The 20,566-nt window shown below is 48.1% G+C and overlaps 1 protein-coding gene and 1 non-coding gene across 3 annotated transcripts; one reads left to right on the forward strand and one right to left on the reverse strand.

Annotated features, from left to right (window-relative positions):
- Positions 1-526: 526 nt before the first annotated feature.
- Positions 527-599, reverse strand: TRNAM-CAU. Its single transcript has one exon. It is a non-coding gene; the product is annotated as a tRNA-Met (tRNA).
- Positions 600-2,812: 2,213 nt separating this feature from the next.
- Positions 2,813-13,772, forward strand: FAM83A (family with sequence similarity 83 member A). 2 transcript variants are annotated; one of them, XM_040587529.1, is made up of 4 exons: positions 2,813-3,404; positions 6,319-6,486; positions 8,006-8,130; positions 13,177-13,772. In XM_040587529.1, the coding sequence occupies exons 1-4, from the start codon at positions 2,829-2,831 to the stop codon at positions 13,721-13,723; spliced, it is 1,416 nt and encodes a 471-aa protein (XP_040443463.1). In that variant the 5' UTR covers positions 2,813-2,828; the 3' UTR covers positions 13,724-13,772. The 2 variants fall into 2 exon arrangements, with proteins under 2 accessions (XP_040443463.1, XP_040443462.1); XM_040587528.1 differs by lacking the exon at positions 6,319-6,486 and having other exon boundaries at positions 2,837-3,404.
- The last annotated feature ends 6,794 nt before the right edge of the window (positions 13,773-20,566 follow it).

Here is a 20,566-nt window from a genome sequence, read left to right on the forward strand (position 1 = left end):
AGTTGTTGGCCAGCACCTTGGGCCATATGTATATGCACTTACAGTTCATAAAAGACTTACGGTTCATAAAAACATTACAGCTGTCAGACGCGCATCAACCGGAGCGGGGCAGCCGGCGGGACCCACTGCCCTCCCGCACCCCGGGGCAGCATCTTCCCCCAGCTGGCTGCCAGGGCTGCGGGGGCTGCGGACCTCTCGGGGTGTACCCCACAGCCCCCCAGGAGTGGGACCCATTTCCCTGTCCCCACACGGTGACGTGGGTGGGCAAACAGCTGGGGTGCAGAACATCCTCTGCCAAAGCGCGTTTTTGAACTCTGTACATCGCGGAAACGGCTTGTGTGAGCCCACAGCCAGCAGACACGTGCCCTTCCCTCGGAACGACGGCTTCATAAATCACGACAACTTCATGAATCACGACAGCAATGACAGCCGAGGGACTAGGGAGCGGTTGGGTCGGAGCTAAAAGCGCCGTGAGCGTGGCCGGGGAGGCTCGCCCCGCCCCGCAAAAAAAGATGTTGCCCGCCTTTGCCCCGTGTGAGGCTCGAACTCACGACCTTCAGATTATGAGACTGACGCGCTACCTACTGCGCTAACGAGGCGGCTGTGAGCAGGTGCCCTGTGCTGCCTTTCGACGCTGACCATCGGCCCCGCCGCAGTGACCCTTTCCTCGCCATGGTGCTGGGGGTCCTGCGGCCGTTCCGGACAGAGCCAAGGACGGCACGGCACGGCACGGCACGGCACGGCACGGCACGGCACGGCACGGCACGGCACGGCCCTTCCTCCGGCTGCTGCGGCGGGCTCCGTGCCGGGGGGGCCCCGCCGTGACCGCGTGGGGCTTCAGAGTGCACGGGTGGGGCTGCGCAGTGGCTGAGCAGGACCCTGTGGAGGATGCGTGGGGCGGCAGCGGAGCTCCAGGGTGAGCATGCGGCTCCCGTGGTGGCCCTGTGGGACATGGCAGCGACCATGTGGGACCCCGTGGTGACAGAGGCAGTTCCCTGGGGTGACAGTGTGAGGCCCTGCGGTGACAACCCTGGGTGGCCTGCGTGGGGCCCTGATATGACCATGTGGGACATTGGGGTGACGGTGTGGGACCCAGGGTGACAGTGCCGGCCCTGGCCAGGGCAGGGGGTGACAGCCCTGCTGGGCACGGGGAGGCCCCGCTCAGCGTTGACAGGGCGCGATCTTGCATGTCAGGTTAATTAGGTGGCATCATTTTCGGCATAATTGCGTGGAACAGGTCAGTAGATAATTAGTGACTTTTGGCCGCGTCTGACAGCTGTGGGCGGATGTTGGCGGGGGGGCGGGGGGGGAGGGACGGGATAGTTTGTAAAATCACACCAGGAGCTGGGGAACGGGCCCTGCCACCGCCCGTCCTTGGCCACCGGGTGGGTGGCTCCTGTCTCCCATGGTTCCATGATTATGATCTGAACCATTTCGTACCCTTTTCTCTTCTCAAATATATATATGTATGTGTTCGTATCATCCTCACGTATAATTACTTCCCCCCCCCCCCCCCCCATAAGGCCTCTGACACAGACCCAGAGCCAGAATCTGGGAAGCTGCCCTGGAAAAGCTGGGCCTGTGTCACTCCGAGTGGACCTGGAGGTGTCTGTGCTCCCAGGCGCATCCCTCCCAGCGGCAGGACCCTTTCCCTGCTCAGACGTGCCCCTGTGACAGAGCCCAGGCTGGCATGTCCCCTCGCTCCTGCGCTCCCACCCGGAGCCGTGGCACGCCAGTGCATGGACACAGAGCTACAGAGGGCGAGGGCAAAGCCAACCCGCATGAGAAAACTGTGTCACACGTGCCTCCTCGTAAAAGCATGCACGCAGGTATTTACGGCGTACCTCAGGCACGGTGCCTTCCCACCCTGCCTCTCCTCGCCCCCGTGCCGTCATACCAGTTGGCCTGGCTCCCCAGAGGCACTGTGCCTGTCACCCCGCTGCAAACCTGTGCCTCCGTCCTGCTAATGACACAGCAGCTCGGCCGCCACGGGGACAACGTGACTCCAGAAGCTACAGCCTGGAAAAAAAAAAAAAAAAAAAAAAAAGAAAAAAAAACCCAACCAAACAGCCTTAAATGTGCACAATCAAGTGATGAGTGTTTGTAATTCTGATGCTTTGAGGCCAGCTCACAACCCTCCGTCCACATAATATTCAGGGTGTTTGGGAAGGGGTATTTTTCTTTTAATAGGATGGCGTAGTCACAAAGGTTTAAAGAAATAAATGAGTGAATCGTCTGTGGTAATAGCAACATACTAGGAATGGGGCACAGTGACGAAGTTCAAGTCTATTTTTAAGCCTGCCTGGTAGCGTGTAGGTGCAGACAAGTGTCCGTGACCCTTTCTGCTGTTCTGAAGCTATGGACATGGCTGATGTCTCTGTCCCAGTTCAACGTCAGAGTTGTTTTTGCTCCCTAACGAATACTAAGGGAAGACAGAGAAGCCTCAAGGTGTTTTGAAGATTGTGCAACGATGCTTGGGAGCCTACCTGCTTTTGCTTGAATGCTTTTCTCACTCGCATTTCACATGATGCGACAGGAAGGGAAATACAACCAAATCGGACAGCCCTGGTAATTGGACTCGAATCCTTCGTATGCCCTGGGGGTGAGGTGGGTGCCTCTCAGATAAGCAATCTAATCAGCTTTGCTCTTGTGTCCCATCTGGAAACAGATTGTTGACAAAGTACACCACCACCTGAGAAGCAAGCTTTGGGTTTTTTTGAAGATAATTGTGCCAACGAAATCAGGGAGTGTGAATTTGCCTGAGGTAATAAGATCTCTTTATTTTTATTCATAGTTAATTCATTCAGCCAAGGCGATTTCATGCCAGAATGCAGACTCCAAACAAGACGGACGATTGCGCTGCCTGTACAGCGCATACGCATGGTGCCTGCCCGGCAGATCGACTGCTGCGACAGAGAGCCATGAGCCACTCCAGACACATGGGCAAGATAAGGAAGAGGCTGGAGGATATCAAGAACCAGTCCTCAAAGTTGACAAAAGTGGATTTCAGCCACAACGAAAGCATAAGGTTGGCCACTGACGCCTTCCTGGATGGTGGGACAGACTCTTACCTCGAAACTTTAAGCAAAGAGGGCGAGGTGGATTTCCTATCCTCAGTGGAAGCTCAGTACATCAAGGATAACGCCAAGGAGTCCTATTATGCGCAGGAGACGCTGGCCGCTGACGGGGCAGCTGCGCCAAAGCAGAACGATGCCGGGTCACTCCCTTCAGGGACGTACTTCCCCACCATTTCTGACAACAGCGAGCCAGCTCTGCTGCACACATGGATTACAGCGGAGAAACCCTATTTAAAGGAAAAATCCACCGCCACTGTGTATTTCCAAACAGAGAAAAACAGCAACATCAGAGACATCATACGCCGGTACATCAACAAGACCACTCAGGTACGGGGAGAGAATTGCTGTTCCCTCTGCACTCGCTTGTCTCACTGCTCTTAAGAAGATCAGGTAAACGCGTTTGATCCGAGCCAGTTGCAGCGTAGCTTTGCTTTAGAAAGTGCTGTAAAGAGCCCATTGCTGAGCACAGGCAGTGCTTTTCGGTTTTTTGTACCACCTCTTGCTGTTGGTGACTTAAAAATAAAAGCATTCTCTCTTCTTTTAAACTACTATTAACCCACCAGAGCAAATGTGCTGTTAGAAAGGGCAGCTGTGCTCTGTCCCTTCTTATGCATCATCAGCGGGACGGTTTGCTCCATTCAGACCATTGCACCAGTAACGAGAATTTAGCTAAAGCAAGCTCTGAGCCATTAGCAATTGTTCTAGGAGATTCATGGGAGATGTGGGTGAAGGGGAGCCTGGAGAAGGGCACATGTGTCTGGTGTGCCAGGAGCCATCTCCAGAGGAAGGAAATTATCCAGAAGAAAGATCTTTCATCCCAAATACATTGTCAGTGTCACTAAAAATGCCACATGGGCTCCATATGGAGACTCTGCAGTGTGACCTGGCACATGGGAAAGGTGGGGATGATGCTCCTGACAACAGACAGGTGACAGGGGCCACAGAGAGGTGCCAGCCCCGAGTCAGGCTGCCCACACACTGGGAACTCAGGAGCTGAGCAGCTGGAGAGGGACAAAAAGCCTCTGTCATGAGTGTTCTGGCAGCTCTACTGTTTGCCTGGAAACAAAGTATTTGACATTTCAGGGCTGTGTTTACCATTATCTGGGAGTTGTCCCCTGGTATAAACCTGAGATGTCACTAGCAGTTTCACGAGAGGAACGGTCAGGAACAAGCCCAGGCTGTCACGCCTGCTGTCTGGCACAGGCTGTGGAGCCCACTGGAGTCACAGGCTTTCGCTTTATTATTCTCCTGCAAGGGCAAGTGCTGGCTCTGGTAACGCTGAGTGTAATGGCTGGGGAGAAGAATCCCTGTTGGCATTTGCCCTGTCAAAGGCTGCAAGTGCTCAGCACATCAGGGGAATTAGAAATCAGTCATTTTCAGTTGGCAGCATCAGAAAGATACAGTAACAGAAGAAATGTCTCTGGAATAATCAAATTATCATCTAGCAAAGTATCAACCCAGGCCAATTTTCTGTCCCAAGAGAAGAAAACTTGTAGGGGAAAGAGTGGGAAACGTAATATAAATCCGTGGTTCACATGACTTTCTTAACCATCTAATTTACATTACAAGAGGCTGCTGGAGCAACACTTTCTCACAGTATAAATTTGGCAACTGCTTTTGGAGTCTAGTTTTTCAATGGCAGCATTTATTAATTAGTATCTGATAAGGGTCCGGCCTGGATAGCCTAGTATTTGGTATATCCATTAACAACTTATACAACAGAATAAAGTCTGTGTTTGTGGATAATATCGAACTGCAAAGGATTGGCAAGTGGTACTATAATCTTAATACACTTGCGGAATAAGCGTAAATCATAAAATGAAATTTGGGCAAAAGCAGCGAGAAGTACTGCAAGTAGCAGAGGGAAGTCAGGTGAAGAAATACGGATTGGTAACAGCTGGTGAAAAAGCAGTACTAGAGAGAGTGTCCTGGATCTGCTGTGAGGCTGGATGCTGTATTGTGCATCAGTTGGTTACAACTTGGTTACAACAAGGTGAGTTAACAGTGAGTGAGGATGTGAGACACTGGACGTAATTGCGCCACTTACCTGGCACTGGCGAGGCCCTTTCTGGAGCATGGTGCTAGAGGAAGGTGTGGGATCCTTGCTGCTCTGCGAATAATTTGGCTTGCCTGAACAGGATGCTGGCCACACAAGATGTGCTTGGTCTTGTAGGATTTCCTTGTGGTGGTGAAGGGAATAATCTGGCTGGCAGGTGTGGGCATAGGCTGTGGAGTAACGTTCAGTGCAAGTTGGAAGCAAGTAGTAAAACAGATCTGCAGAGATACCGTAAAGTTTGTTTTGTTTGAAGATGATATCCTGTGAGTGCAATAATCAAGAGTTCCCTTTCCAGTCAATGGAGACATAGGCACCTTCTGAAGATAAGTCAGGTATTAGATGGGCTGAATTGCCCTGGGGGGATGACCCTTTCCATGGACAATAACCGACGTCAGTGAAGACCAGCACCTTCATGAGGCTGTGCCCAGCGCTGAGCGTAGGGGCTAGAGTATGGAAGTGGATTTATATCACATTTACAATTCCCTTGATCCACACTGGCTGGAGGCTGTGCATTTAAGTAGCTGTTGGGGCTTTTATGCCCAGTCCTGAGACTTCCACGCAGTGTCCTGCCAGTTGTAAATTGGGAAGCATGGGTGTATGGTTAAATTGAAACAGTTTATAAATCAGTATTAAAAAAAAACCTACATAAAAAACCCAGACGGAGCTGCTGCAGTCTGTCGCACCACCACCGCCAGAGTGAGGATTTAAAGCCAGAACTGTTCCAGGTTAAGTTTTAACAGTTGTAACATCATCCAGTGAGGCTTGCTAAATGCATGTGACTTACAAAAGCTAATCAGCCATTTGGCAAGGGCTACGGTCTCTTATTCTGGCAACATCCTTATTATTCTCCAATTAGCGTTTCAGTATATTTCCTAGTGCTGAAATCTCACCTACAAATTCGTGGGTCATCTTGTGTTTTACGATTGAAAGAGCTTAACTGAAGTGCGTATGTTGCGTGTTATGGTGGCTTTACATGAGCAATAAAACAATGAAGCGACGTGTCTCATCAATTTACCAATTCAGGCGCTTAGGGAGAAAACCAGAACAAATATCCACATATATCTCTGATGATTTGTTTTTGTTGGCATATTTTTTTAAAACAAATAAACCACGTTTCAATGGCCTCACAAGTGACCTTAAGCTGTGTAAATTGGCTCTGTTAGTGCCTCTGCTTTTTTTCCCTAGGTGCTAGCTATCGTGATGGATGTGTTCACGGACACTGAGATTCTTTGTGACCTCCTGGAGGCAGCTAACAAACGCATGGTGTTTGTCTACCTGTTGCTCGATCATGGCAATATAAATCTCTTCTCGGAGATGTGTGACAAGTTGCAAATTGCTGAGGATCTCTTCAAGGTACTGTGGCTCTGTGAAGCTCTTAGTCTCAGGTTCATCTGCCTAACTTGAGGCACCCTGAGCTGGAAGCCTGATTGTGCTAGGGTCAGCCCACCTTGTAATTGAAAGGGAGCAAGAGATTTCCAGAGGTAGTGTTAGCACACACACCTCATTTCTCTCTGAAGATGCCTACATTTTCCCATGGATGTCATAGGAAGGTAAGGCATTTCCATGAGGTCCTTAGATGAAACTAATCTGGGCCCTGAAGTCTTAAAACAGAGCTTAAGTCCCCTAGTAAATTTAGCATAAGCATTACAACTGCTTCCATTTAGTAAATCTGCAGCAGCTGTGGTCTGGCAGCCACAGGTAGCAGGCACACAAAACTTTTTCGCATGGCAATACCCTGGTCGCACTAGGTTGTTTCTGATAAAATGTGCTAAAGCTCTATTGAAAAGATAATGCCTCAGGTTCAGCTGGCTGTTAGCTTAGCCTGCCTTCATCTCTGCCAGAGGGAACTGACCTTAAAACTAACATCCTAGGGACCGTTTCGGTTTTCACTTGAGATGCTGTAGGGCACCTGTGTTATCTTCGTGGGGATGGCTGGTACCGCACAGGCAACAGACTTCTGGAACAGCAGCTGGAGGACAGGCAGGAGACCTGAGGGCATCTTAGATGCACCAGAGACCTGTATTTCAACAGCGAAATTCCACCCCGAATGTATGAAGAAACCAAAATTAATGAAGTATGCTCATAACAGTGTTTGCACGTCTGTGAACCCCCACTCCTTAGGAAGAACAAGCCTATGCTTTCATTGCTACTACGATACACAGGCTTCAACAATGCCTGAGCCAAATCCTTGGTGCTGCTCATTAACTAAGGCCTTGATCGTGCAAAGTGTGCATACAGACAGCAGGGTGAGGTAGGTCTGGGTGCCCGGCCTGCCTTAAATGCACCTGCTCAGGTACAAGGACAGCGCAGAGCATTGCACGGGCCAAACTGTCCCACTTCTTCACACACTCGTGTATTTGTGCCTGATCCTGCAGGACGGCGTTAGTCTGTGCTGCACCAGAAGAGCACGTATGTCCTTGCAGGCCCAGACGGGTGGAGGAGCAGAGGTTTTGCCCTGCTGTATCTGTACGGTGCCATCGCCAACGTACAACAAGAGAGCTCACAGCTAGAGCAATTGTTGCTGGGGTGTCGGCAGAGGCAGCAGACTGCCCTCAGCTGTGGACACATCTCATTTTGGGCAGGGAAGCATCAGTTATCATTACACAGCACAGCTACATCTGCGTGGATGTCCATGTGGGTTTATATCCCCACTGAAACAAGTAACCCTGTGACAGGTGAGAGAACTTGGCCGTTTCCTCTAGCCCTAAACCTTCGATATATCATCGGAGAGTCTGTGAAGAAATCATAACAGACATTGGGAAAGTGAAGAGCTAAAGGCAGAGGGGGGGGGAAGAGCCCTTTTTCCTTCATATTTTTAATTTTTAAAAAATGTAATTTGCTCAGTTCTTTTTTTTTTTTTTTTTCTTTACAGAATATTTCAGTCCGCAGTGTTACTGGAGAGGTTTACTGCGCCAAATCAGGCAGGAAATTTTCAGGACAAATACAAGAGAAATTTCTTATCTCTGACTGGCGATACGTGCTCTCTGGATCTTACAGGTGAGATAAGCCATTGCAGTTCGTGTCTAGGTGGTCTTTTATGATTTTTAGTATTACTTCACCAAACAAGTGCCATGGAAATTTTGTACAGGTGAGGAGCTTTTTTGAACAAAACCCCCTCTTGTTTTCAAATATGCACCATTTTTCAATAATCCATTTAACTTGCTTTGAAGTTTATGTTAGTTCCTTATGGAACGTGGTATTTAATTTAAATGTTCAGAAACTAATGTAAATACCTTTGCTGGTGCAGCCCTGGAGCAGAACTAGAAATGTGTACCGCTTTAGATTACGCTTTCCTCGTTGTTTGGGTCCTCAGATGCTGTGATCATGAGACATGACACATTTCCATCTCCCTCGGGATCCCTTAATGTAGCATATGTCACTCAGCTTATCTGAGGATTTGTTCTCTATATGACAAGTTCAGTGATTAAAGGTAAACCAGGAATACTTAAGAGACTTAACTGTTTTTCTCTTGTGTTTCATTAACAGGTAGGCAGTATATATCTACGCATCTGTTGTACCTTCCCTTTTTTCTTTTTTTTTCTATTTTTCTTTTTTTCTTTTTTTTTCTTTTTTTTTCTTTTTTCATGACCTGAGTCTGTAACTTTTTACTTTTATGCTGCTATAATTATTTCATGTAGAGGATGCAGCATCTCAACAACTGCATTTTTAATTGAGATCCAAGATCCTCCAGTCAAGGAATTTCAGTAGACTCTGAGCTTGCATCAAATAAATGAAGTTCCTAAGCCTCATGGCTATGTAGATAAGCTGCACAAATGACCGAGTGTATCCTAGAAATGCAGATACAAAAAGACAAGAGGTGATTATTTAATTAAAAGGATAAGATTGTTTTTCTTAATCCCAGTTTATGATTTGGAAGCTTAAATGCCTCTAGTCCGACAAAACCGTGCCACCGGGAAGACTACATAACTGTAGTAACAAAGGTAAAGGTGAATACCTGGGGTTGGTGTAGGCTGCAGGAGCTCAGCTGTCCACAGAGGCGAGCATCCAGTTTCCCTTCAGTTTCCAAATGAACCATCAGACAAAAATGTGTGAACGCTCAGTGTTTGGGTTTTTTATTGGCAACTCTGTGGTTTTCGTGCTCTTTCAGGTTTCTTTTAATCCCTCACCAAAGATGTGTTGAAATGCAACAGCAGATTTATAGAGAGAGTAGAAGTGAAGAATGTATGGGAGAAGAGGGACAGAACAAGATCTACTTTCTTTCGCCATAAAGCTTCCTTTTGGCTTCTCTTCTCAATTCTAAAAAAAAAAAAAAAAAAGAAAAACCCTTGTAGTCCTGCACAGAGTCATTCGCTACTGCTGTTGCAGTATCTTCTAACCTCAAAAGCCTTGAGTACATAATCCCCTATCCAGCAAGCAAGCAGAGAGGGTGGTGAGGAACAAATCCGTACATTATTTGACTTAAGCATGCTCAGCCCCAGTTTGCAGATTCACATGGTTTACAGTTAGCTATCGGTACAAGGCATTTCTGTAGGCTTGCTAGCTTTCACTTTATTAATCTGAACGTTTTCTGTTATCCCTAAACCTTATCCACCAACCTTTGCAGGTATAAACAAGAATGATGTTGAGTAAAACAGACTCAAACACTTCTGCAACGCATTTGTTGGAAATCAAATTGGAATAGATCTTAAAAATAATACAACAGCAAGTTTCACCAAACTGCTGTGCTCTGCGTGACTTCATAATAGCGGCAGAGGGAACAGGCTGAGGAAATAAAATAGCCCTTTGGGACATACGGCTGTAAAAGGGACCCTGGCTCACTGTTTCTACCCAAAGTGTTTGGGGACAAAATATATTTGCCTAATGGACAATGAAGAGGACTGAAGCTGGCAACTAGTTAGAGGCAGAGGAACCACCACCAAGTCTGTGGCATCTCCTACTCTGGAGTGGTTTTTAAAACCACATTGAAAAGCCATTGCTTGGGTCAGTGTGGATAAGCATGGTCCCGCTGCACAGGGCAGACCAGAGCTGAAAAGCTTCTGAAGGCTGTTCCACCCATGTGTCTGCACAAGTGCAGGCATGAGTAAGTGTTTTAAGTTACAGTTTTCCTCTCAATTTTTATTGCCAGCATCTATGGTGTGGGGTTAGGATGCAGTATTTCTTTCTGCTGTATGTGTGTTACTCTACCCCATTCCATGACAACTGTGTTATTCCTTTTTTAAAAAATTGAATTCAAGTTAGATAGTGCATGAACTCGGTGCTCCTAAAGAAGGCAAAATGAAAACAGCAGAAAGCACAGAACTTGATCCTCAGGGACAGCTGAGTACCACCCCAGCTGCCACTCTGAAAGCCACCAGCCTCTACACAGCCAGCATCTAACATCTAGCACTGTGGTGCTTTGGTGGGAGCATCGGTTCAGGTGGGGCAGGTTTCTCATGCAGAGGTTATCCCACCAGCAGGCAACGCTGAGGCGTAGGTTAATTCAAACCTGAGCTCAGCTGACAAACCCAGTCCTTCCATTTCAGGTGAAATGTGTGTAATGCTGCATGTTAACACAGGGGATGAGACATCCCTAACGAACTGCTGCTGCAGTCACGCCGAGGGCACGCTCAGAAAAACACAAATCCAGTGCAGGAGGGGCGGGTTTTGATTCAGATAATCATAAATGAGAGGAACCAGAACAGGACATAGGTTTTGTGACAAAGCCCTGGCCAGACAGCTGAGAAGTCACCTATTAATGACTGAATTTGTGATACAGCTTTGGCCCCGAGCGAGGCAGGACTTCGTTGTGCTTTCTCTTCTTCCTGATGTGCTTCGCTCCAAATGGCCTGGCAGAAAAATGATCCTTCTGCGAAGGTAGTGACAGTAACAGACTTCTCTGAGCCTTTCCCAAAAGAGCACTCGGAATTGTAAACTAAGAAGCAAAACAGAGCCTAAAACTGAAACAATTAATTTCCTCTTAGAATGAAGCCAATGAAAACCTGTTAAGTCTTTATGTCAAGTTCTGCTTTGTTCTTCCACCAAATGCACAGAATGTAAATTGCTGTGACTCACTACATGAAGCCCACAAATGTGTGTCTAAGATCACACAGGTCTCACTCTGTTATTTTACAGCTGACCCATTTGCCATCAGTCCATGGAGTTATTATCTTTGGGCTATTAATTGGATCCAACTTTCTTTGCTTACAAGGGTTACAGATAAGATCAATGAGCCACAAATTAGTATCTGTCTGTCAGGTACACCAGGAAGTTACACGTGGGAGCAAATTATCACAGTGGAGTGCAACAGTGTTTTCCTCTGATTCTGTCGGGTTTTTAAAAGCCATTTATAAGTATAATTGATTTTTATTTCTCTCTAAATGTTCTTACATAAACTAGATATATCTCTAACATATAAAGTCTAAGCCTGTCACTCCATACCTCAGCCCTTTCATGAGTTGTAACCTTCAGTGTAGATATCCCAGACTAATTGTGGGTGGTTTTGTATTTGTTCCTGCTTTATTATCTCCTTCACAGTTAGCTAAAGGACATGCAAAGGTTTACAGAGTGCTTCTTAGTGAATAAAGGCAATGTTGAGCTAGCACAGCAGATGTTACCCACGCAGCACGGAGTTAGCTTGCTGTGCTGTTTACTTCAGCTCCCAAGGTTTCATCCATATTTAGAATGATTTGAACAAAGTGGATGAGAAGTACCTGTATTCTAGTAATTTACTGTATATTTTCATGTAAACGTACAGCATATATTGTGGGATTGCCCAGTGGCACTGAACTAACAATTTCTTCACTCCTTCCCTTGCTCCTTGAAGCAACAGTATAAAACCACTGCATGCCCCAAACCCAACCCTCTTTAAGAATGCTCTGAACGGGCAGGTGTAAATGATCTGTCTTCACTCCCTTAGCACCAGCTCAGGCTGTCAGTCCCACTGAGTTTCACAGGAGTTTTGTCAAAACATGACAAGAGCAAGATTTCAAGTGCATACACCTACAGCCAAATCTGGCTCTCAGCAATCCTTGTGCAAATCCAGCGTAGCTAATAAAGTCATGCAGGAATAACCAGGGCAGAGTTTTGCCAACACAGAATTCAAAACCAGCACTGCTCTGTATCCTCTGCTGCACAGCTCGAGCCCCGGCGGTCAGCTCAGGGAGTAATTACATTTCATTCTCTCAACTATGCTCATTTTATTGCTGCTGCTGCTGCTGCTCAGACAAGGCAGCCTGCACACCACAGTCAAGCTGGCTCGTAGTTTTGTAAAAGAGCACAAATTTATGTTTGCCAAGTGGATTAGGGAAGCACATAAACCAACAATAGTTTAAAAGCTATGGAGTATCCTGAGGTGTGTCTCTGGACTACCAGAATGTAAACAATCGTGGTGTTTCTCTCTTACTTTATAGCAAAGTGCTATTTTTATTTTTGGAAAGGCTGTAGGAAATATTTATAATTTCATTTCCTCTGTAGTGAAGAAAATAAGTATTTGTCAGGTGTGGCGGTTTGTTTTGTGGGAGTGGGGTGTGGCAGGGAGCTTGGGGTTTTATGTGTTTCTCTTGACCAATGCAGAAAAAGTATGACAAAATGAAAACAAAGGATGGTTATTTTTCACTAGTCTTTCTAACGCCAGTTTTGAGTGGGTGAGAGTTACCAACTGGTACAGCATTCTGCAAGCAAGGTACGATTTATGTGTGCGCAGACAAGACATGGTAAACCCAAATTTAAGCACTGTGCATGGAAGAGAGGTACCCAAAAGAGGGGTCTAAACTCCTTTCCACGGAACAGACATCCAAAGCTTGGGTATTGTATCTGACATTTAGTCCTGCAATGGATCCGGATCACCACTCCCTTGAGGGGGTTGTATAACTTTACAAGGTTTCTTGAAGGTTTTAGAGGCAGCTGCAATAACAAAGCTTGATCCAAGTCAAAGAGCACTGATGTGAACTGACCTGAAATTCAACTGCGACACCATCTTCATCCTGTGTTTAGACAAGAAGCTTCAGCAGCAGAACGCATTTGCATTTCGCACTACCCCTGCGGGCATCTCCAGTTCCTAATGGCTGACATTAAAGCTAACTCTTGCCTTGTCTTTCCTTCCAGCTTCACATGGCTATGTGGCCAGGTTCACCGCAACCTCCTCTCCAAGTTCACGGGTCAAGTTGTGGAGCTGTTTGATGAAGAGTTCCGACACCTTTACGCGCTGTCCAAGCCGGTGAGGGGACCGAAGTCTCCACCACGCACCATGCCCTTCCTGTTCCGCAAGAGCTGGGTCCCCCAGCGCAGCCTCTCCTACAGCAGTGAGGGAAGCGCTAACACACTTTCTGATCCCTTCAGCAGCCTCTCAGCTGGCAGCACCCACCAGACCAAGCAAACTCCAAGAACTCTCATATTCAGCAGCAATTTCAGCCCCCAGTCACCTCTCCATAGAGTTAATTCCTTCCACAGCTATGTCTCATTCACACACCCCCCACCACAGAAGGCCATCCAGGCTAACTACTATCAGCCACCCTACGTGGCTGATAATTCCATGGTTCTGTATAACAACATGAACATTTACAGGCCTATAAGGCTTAGACAAGAGGAACCAAACAGGACAGGGTTAAGCTCACCCTGGAGATGCCTTCACAAAGCTAACCTGTTTGCATAATAACCACCTTGTTTTGAATTGCAAGTATGCCTAGTGAGGACCTGTTTAGCAATCGCTTGTGTACTGATGAATATAGAAGTTCTGTATAATACAAAATGAGGATGATTTCAAGCCTCTTGTTTTGTTTTGCTGCTTCTGGATGCTTTGTTTCCCTAATTAAAAAGCCAAGCCTGCTAACATGTAAACCTTGGGTGCATCACGATCCAAGGAAGAATGCATCTAAACAATGCTGCTCACTGCTCGCAGTGCAACACTGCTGCTGCTTACCACCTGCCCTTGGTAGCATATTTGTATGGTTGTAGATTTAAGTGGTTAACCTTTTTCATACGGCCAGGCACCTGAAAGTGGGGTAAGTCACAGTTTATTACCATGCATTTTATGCACTTGCATAAGGAGACTGAAGGCTGCTATTTACGTGCCAAACCAAGGCAATGCTGGCTGCAGCAGCCTACCTTCATGCTATCATCGCACCTTAATCTTGATTTAGCAGGACTCCTAAAGCTGATGGGGAAGCACAGTTCCTACCACCGCACCGTCTCGGAGCTGTCTGCTTGAGGCGTGCAGCAAGGATGTCTATTCACAGGGTTTTTAGGAAGGGTCCTCCTAACCATGACACGGACCTAGACCAACAACTCAGGTTACAGAGGACAACTTGCAGACACCATACGCTCACTTCCATGCCTTAGCAACAAGGATGTGTTCCAGCACACTTTGTTACAAACCTCCAATCCCACCAGCTCAGAGCAATTTTCCTTATTGCAGAGCATCTGTGTAGATTCACACTGGAGAACGAAGCTGAGTAAAGCAGCAAAGTCCTACTAGTAACACACCAGGACTGTGTTCCTATTCATTTAATAGCACGTGGATTGTAATAATCCTCTCAGTGTTCATTTGATTGAATGTTAAGTGAGAGCTAATGATGCTTTATTTCAGAGTTCTTCAAAGTTTCTAATTTTTAAAGAGAAACTGGGTGTCTGTAGTGTGCATTGAACAGTTACAGAGGAAGTTACAGAGATTCAGCAGTTTGAGCCAAAACAGAAAAATATTCTGCCAAATAATCCCTGAAAACAAAGGAAGCTTCTGTAAGTGAAAGGCAAAAAATAGTAAGAAAATCCATGAAACAAAGGATTTCCATCCAAATCCCCAAGTTACTAATAGATGCCTAACATCTATTGATTTATTAGCAGATTTTTTTTTACCCTGCTTTATATTATCTTTCATCTGACTCCAACAGAAAATAGAAACCTAAACACATTTGCACACCTGGCCCATTTTCCCTGACTTCTCACCTGCTCAAAAAGGAATACCATTTCATTATTTAGGCTGTGGATGAGGAAAATTGCATGCAGCAACAAGATCTCAGGTGAGGAAAGGTTCTCGTCCTTGGAAGAGCAATCATTTTGAAAGTACACTGGTAAAGTTTACAGAACATCATGAAAGGTACAGGATGGACACACCTTGCTCTAGCTTCAGTGCAGATGCTTTTACCTGTGATATCAAATTTTGGAGTCCAGAATAATAATAGATGATTGCATATAACTTAAATTCTGTACATAGCAACATTTTCCAGATTCCTTGGGAAGAAGGGAAAGTTGATTTTCATTCCTATGACAAATCCACTGAATTATCTAAATATGGCAACCATTCAAATAAAAGAGAAGACTTTCATTAAAGTCCCTTTGAGAATCATTTTGTTTCTTCATATTCTCTTGACTTGTGCACCTTCCTCCCTTCTCTTCTAAAAGCTAAATGAATTCTGTGCAGTCAGAGCCCAGGTGAAGAGGAAACACATTTTGTTTCTTCTGAAATCAACAGGAACAGAATTAAACATACATGTCCCCCCAGCCTAATTAAGACTTTTCTTCTAAATTTGATTCAATTCACCGATCCAGCTGTGCCCCAGCTGGGGGTCGTACAGAGTGGGATATGGGGAGAAGTTTGTAGACCACTACCTCTGAAGTCTTCATTTTCTCAGGCCGTGACCCATGAAATCTATGAAGGAGCTCTTCTCATCTCTGTGGAGCAAGGTAGTTTGCATACAGAAGTTTTAGAGGAGACAGCTAATGAGAAGTAGGTAAGGGACAAGCTAATAACCAACAGGGAGCACTGGGAGTTAAGGAGAGCAAATTTTAGCCCCAAATCAGGGATGCAGCTTGTGCTAGTTCAGACAGCAGCTGAACCTGACCATCACATGAATGGAATTTCAGTTCTGATGGAAAACAAACCTAGTTTATAATTTCAGCAACGAGTTATGCCAAAAATCCTAACAGGCCCCAAAAAGCTTGAACACTCAGTGATGAGGGAACATGTGGTTACAGGCAGCTGCAGAAACCACCTGTCAGAAAAGTCACAGTAGGATGCTGACATACCTCGTCCATCCGCTGCAAGGGAAGGGCTTGGATAAACATTGCTACCATACAATGCACCCTCAGCAAGCAGGCCAATGACACCAAGCTGAGTGGTGCGGTTGATTCACCTGAGGGAAGTGATGATGTCAAGAGGAACCTCGACAGACTGGAGGCCCAGGTAAACCTCATGAAGTTCAAAAATGCCAAGTGCAAGGTCCTGCACCTGGACTAGGTCAACCCGCAGTATCAGTACAGACTGGGTGATTAAGGGACTGGGAACAGACCTCTGGAGAAGAACTTGGGAGTACTGGTGGATGAGATATTAGACATGACCAGGCAACACACACTTGCAGCCCAGAAAGTCAACTATATAACCAGGGCTTCATTAAAAGAAGCATGGCCAGCAGGTCAAGGGAGATCATTCTACCCCTCTACTCCAATCTTCTGAGACCCTACCTGGAGTAAAGGTGTCCAGCTCAGGGAACACACAATGCAAAGGTCACTAACTGCCCTCCAGAGTGCCCTGGGGCCTCCTCCGGGCTTTGCTGGGGCCCACTGGAGGCCCCTGCTGCCCTCCAGAGATTCCTCCATTCCACAACAACCTAAAAGCCTAGGAGGAGTCACTCTGAAGAACAAATTCACTTCTGTAGACATTCTGGAGGTTTGTACAGGCTACGTCCCTATATGCTTTTTAGTCTAGATCCCCTTCATCTTCCTCCAAAATCGTCAAGAGATTGAAGTTGCAGTAGTGAGCATCGTTCCAGCTGTTGTCTTGCAGGTCATCATCTGAATCATCTTCGGCAAAAGTGGAGGGGAGGAGTCCTCTTGTGCTGGCCACCAGCTCTCCCACAGCCCAGCCATCTCCATCCACCTGCCCAAAGACACCAGCAGATGACCCAGCAGTTCGGGGAAGCTCTAGCTCAGGCTGCTCCCTGGGACCACCAGAAGGACCACAACTGTATCGAGCTATGAGCAGCCGAAGCTTTCCCGCCCGCTGTCCTCAGAGCCTGCCGGCTGACAGACCTTTTGCCTGCTACCGGTTCTTCTGCCTCATTTGTGGGGTCCTCCTCTGACAGAGGGTAGGAGCCAGGACTGTCCTCTACCCAAGCTGACGCTGCGGGGCTCTGAAACCCATTCTCGGGCTCACTCACCTGGCCTTGAAACAGTTGCCTGGCTTGTCTGTGGTCCCTCGGGACTTACTTCAGCACTTTCTGCCGTGTCTCTCACGGCTTCCACTTTGTGCTCTGCAGCTTCCAGTAGGATTCAGAGGCGGCTGATGGCAGAATTCAGCTCCTTGGCAGTTTGTGTCAGTCACCCCTTCAAGTCAACATTTTTAGCTTGGACCTTTTCTGCCCAGCGCATCTGCCCACGGAGGTGAGAATTTTCTTGGGCCAGCCTGGTGTTTTCCTCCCTCACCTCCAGAAGCCGCACCTCTACTGCTGGCACCTTTGCCTGAGGCTGCTCACATCATATGGGCCCTTGTCATCTCCAGCCACTTGGGGCTGGAGCTCCTCAGGCACCTCCTGTGAGGCTCGGTTCTGGTGGTCCTGCACGGGCAATGCTCTGGCGTGCTCTCCTTTCTCCAGCCCTCTGCTCAGGAGATGACTTCACGCAGGCTTCCTTAGCGGAGCTTTTGGTGAGCAGAGGCACTGGAGTACACATGAGGTGCCCGATGCTCTCCTGCAGATGCCTGCACCTTTCTTTCAGCTGCGTGGTGAGGGCATCTAGCTGAGCATTTTTCTGCTGGAGCCTCGCTTCCTCCTTGCACACTTCCACAGTGCTGCTCTTCCTCAGGAGGCAGCTCTGCACCCCCAGGGCACTGCGCCACCCCTCCAGGTGTTGCAGGGTGTGCAGCAGGTGGGCGTTCTGCTCCAGCAGCCGCCTGCAGGCCCTGCCGGGGAGCACCAGGCCTTGCCCCGCAGGCTCCAGCACCTGGAGCAGAGCGCCTGCCACAGCTCGCCATGCCGTCTGCTGCCCTGTGCTGCGGCTTTTGCTGGGGGGTCTCCTGTAGCGCCAAGCGGGAAGACCAAGGGTGGGCCTGCTGCTTGGCCAGCTCTCACCAGTGCTCCTCCTTCCGCTCAGGGCGGCCAGGGGCCCCAGCAAAGCCCGGAGGAGGCCCCAGGGCACTCTGGAGGGCCATTAGGGTCCTGCACGGGCGCCTGCAGAGCCCTGCAAAGGCCCCGGGGCCTTCTGGAGGGCAGCTTTGCCATGTCAGAGCACCACTGCTGCTGGCAGCAACGGGGACCCTCCTGTCAGGGCCACTTGCCGCACGTGTCCTTGCCATGGGCAGCAGAGAGCGGGAAGAAGCAAAACAGCGAGTGACATTGCCCAAGGGACCGTCCACACAGGCACCACTCCACGCCAGCAAAGGCTGTTTGTGGGGCACTCCGAGGCCACTGCTGCCCCTGCATTCCCATCCTGGAGGTCAGCTGACTGAACAGGCTGGGCTTGGCCAGGACTTCCCAGAGCATCCCCCCGTCCCTTCCTCAGCCCGAACTGGCCCTGCAGGTCTTTTGTCTTAGAGATGCTTCTGCTGGTGTCCTGCGAGTGATGCCCATTAATGCACTTGTGAGTGTGCAGCGTGCCACCCCGCTGCATGACCGCTAACAGAGCACAGCTTGCCTGCACGTGTGCGAGTGCAACTGCTGCTCTCACACAAAGCACCCAGAGGAGCACATGCTCCAGGACATGCCCCGTGCTTGCTGTTTATGCTCCTTGGGAGCATTTCACAGATTGCTTCTTTCACAGGCTGCCTCCAGTCACCAGGCATGTCACCTGACTGCCATGACTTTTCAAATGTGATGGAGCGTGGCCTGACAACTGCATCAGCCAGTTCCCTCAGAGCTATGGTATTCACCTCCTCAGGTCCCCCTGACATATGTATGCTCAGTTTCCTCAGGTGGTCACGAACCTGATCTTATAGTGGGAGGGGATTTGTCCCCCAGTCCCTGCCTAGAGATCCATCCACTCGGGCGGTGTGGGAAGAGAAGTTGCCAGTGAAGAGTGAGGCAAAGAAACAGAGTACCCCAGCCTTCTCCTCATCTGCTGTGACCAGTTGCTAGTTTCTTCCACAGGACACTTTCTTTTTTGGTGAAAGAGAGAGCACCCTGGTCTGCCCCTGTTGTTCCTGCTAGAAAGTAAAGAGCACCCAGGCATTCATCTTTACCAGACCACTGCATGTCATACTCCTCGCGTGGCCCCCTTCCATGACCCTCCCTAGGCCTGCCAGCTGCACCTCCATCCCCGGGGAGGCGATAGAACAACAGATTCTCGAAACAACTTCCAACTTGTCCTGTGAAGGTGGTGGCGACGGGGAGTAGCGAGTGGGGATTTACCATATGAGGCAATTCTGCCTTATACCAAATCACACACAGGGCAGGAAGTCAGCTTAGTCATATCACATGGACCTCTCTGGGGCCAGTGCTCAGGGGGTGTCCCCTCCCGAGCTCTAGCTGGCCACTCATCCTAACAGAAAATTACAGTTCAAGATTTACTGAGTCCTGAAGTACCATCAATTTCTCTGGTTTCCCAGAATTTCCCCAGCAGTAAGCCCCATTTTACCTTACCTATTGAGCCCCCATGACTGATGCTGCCCCAGTTTTAGTACCTTCCCAGGGAACAGGGATCCCGCAAGGACAGTCAGGTGAACTCAGCAGTACCGTCTACGTTGTATATCATCACCATGCTCAACAGGTCAGGAACTCACAGACAGCCACCCAGGTTACCAAATCGTTACCACAACGGATTTGATTGCATTTTTATTTTCTCGTAGTTTGTGTGCAGGTACTGGAAAGAAGGCAGAAGTAGGCATTAGCTAAACCCCTTTGTTATTGCCAGCAATAAAGATGGCTCTCAGCTGGGAGCATGAGCAGGACCTCACGTTACAGCTCCCGATTCCTTATAAGCAATCTTAAGACTATTCACGTACTCATTTTTACAATGACACTGCCTGCTGATGGAAAATAAAGAATAAGTATTTTGTCTGTTTTCCTTTCCTTCCATGTGCAGCCTTTTTCTTTGTTAAACTGCCTTTATCTCAACCCGTAAGTCCTTTATTTTTTTTCATCTTATTTTCTCCTTCCCTGTCATGCTGAGGAGGGGGAGTGATAGAGCGCTTGGGTGGGCACTTGGCAGCCAGCCAGCCAGCCAAGGTCAACCCACTAGTGACAGGAGAAGTAATGGTTTTAAACTGAAAAAGGGTAGATTTAGACTGGATATAAAGAATAAATTCTTTATGATTAGGGTGGTGTGACACTGGAACAGGTTGCCCAGCAAAGCTGTGGATGCTCCACCCCTGGCAGTGTTCAAGGCCAGGCTGGACAGGGGCCTTGAGCAACGTGACCTAGTGCAAGACATCCCTGCCCATGGTAGGGGGGTTGGACCAGATGATCTCTGAAGGTCCCTTCCAACCCAAACCATTCTATGATTCTGTTATGGAGAAAACTGTGTTAATGTCACTAGTTACAGCACCAAAATGTTCCCTCACCTCAAAGCC

The sequence above is a fragment of the Falco naumanni genome, chromosome 3, assembly GCF_017639655.2.
Source record: "Falco naumanni isolate bFalNau1 chromosome 3, bFalNau1.pat, whole genome shotgun sequence".
NCBI classification, from domain to species: domain Eukaryota; kingdom Metazoa; phylum Chordata; class Aves; order Falconiformes; family Falconidae; genus Falco; species Falco naumanni.

Bases quoted from the DNA above. Each gene is read 5' to 3' on its own strand.
- FAM83A (XM_040587529.1), top strand. From the start codon at position 2,829: ATGCAGACTCCAAACAAGACGGACGATTGCGCTGCCTGTACAGCGCAT. The intron at 3,405-6,318 runs GTACGGGGAGAG...TTTTTTCCCTAG, and splicing joins ACATCAACAAGACCACTCAG to GTGCTAGCTATCGTGATGGA. The intron at 6,487-8,005 runs GTACTGTGGCTC...TTTTCTTTACAG, and splicing joins TTGCTGAGGATCTCTTCAAG to AATATTTCAGTCCGCAGTGT.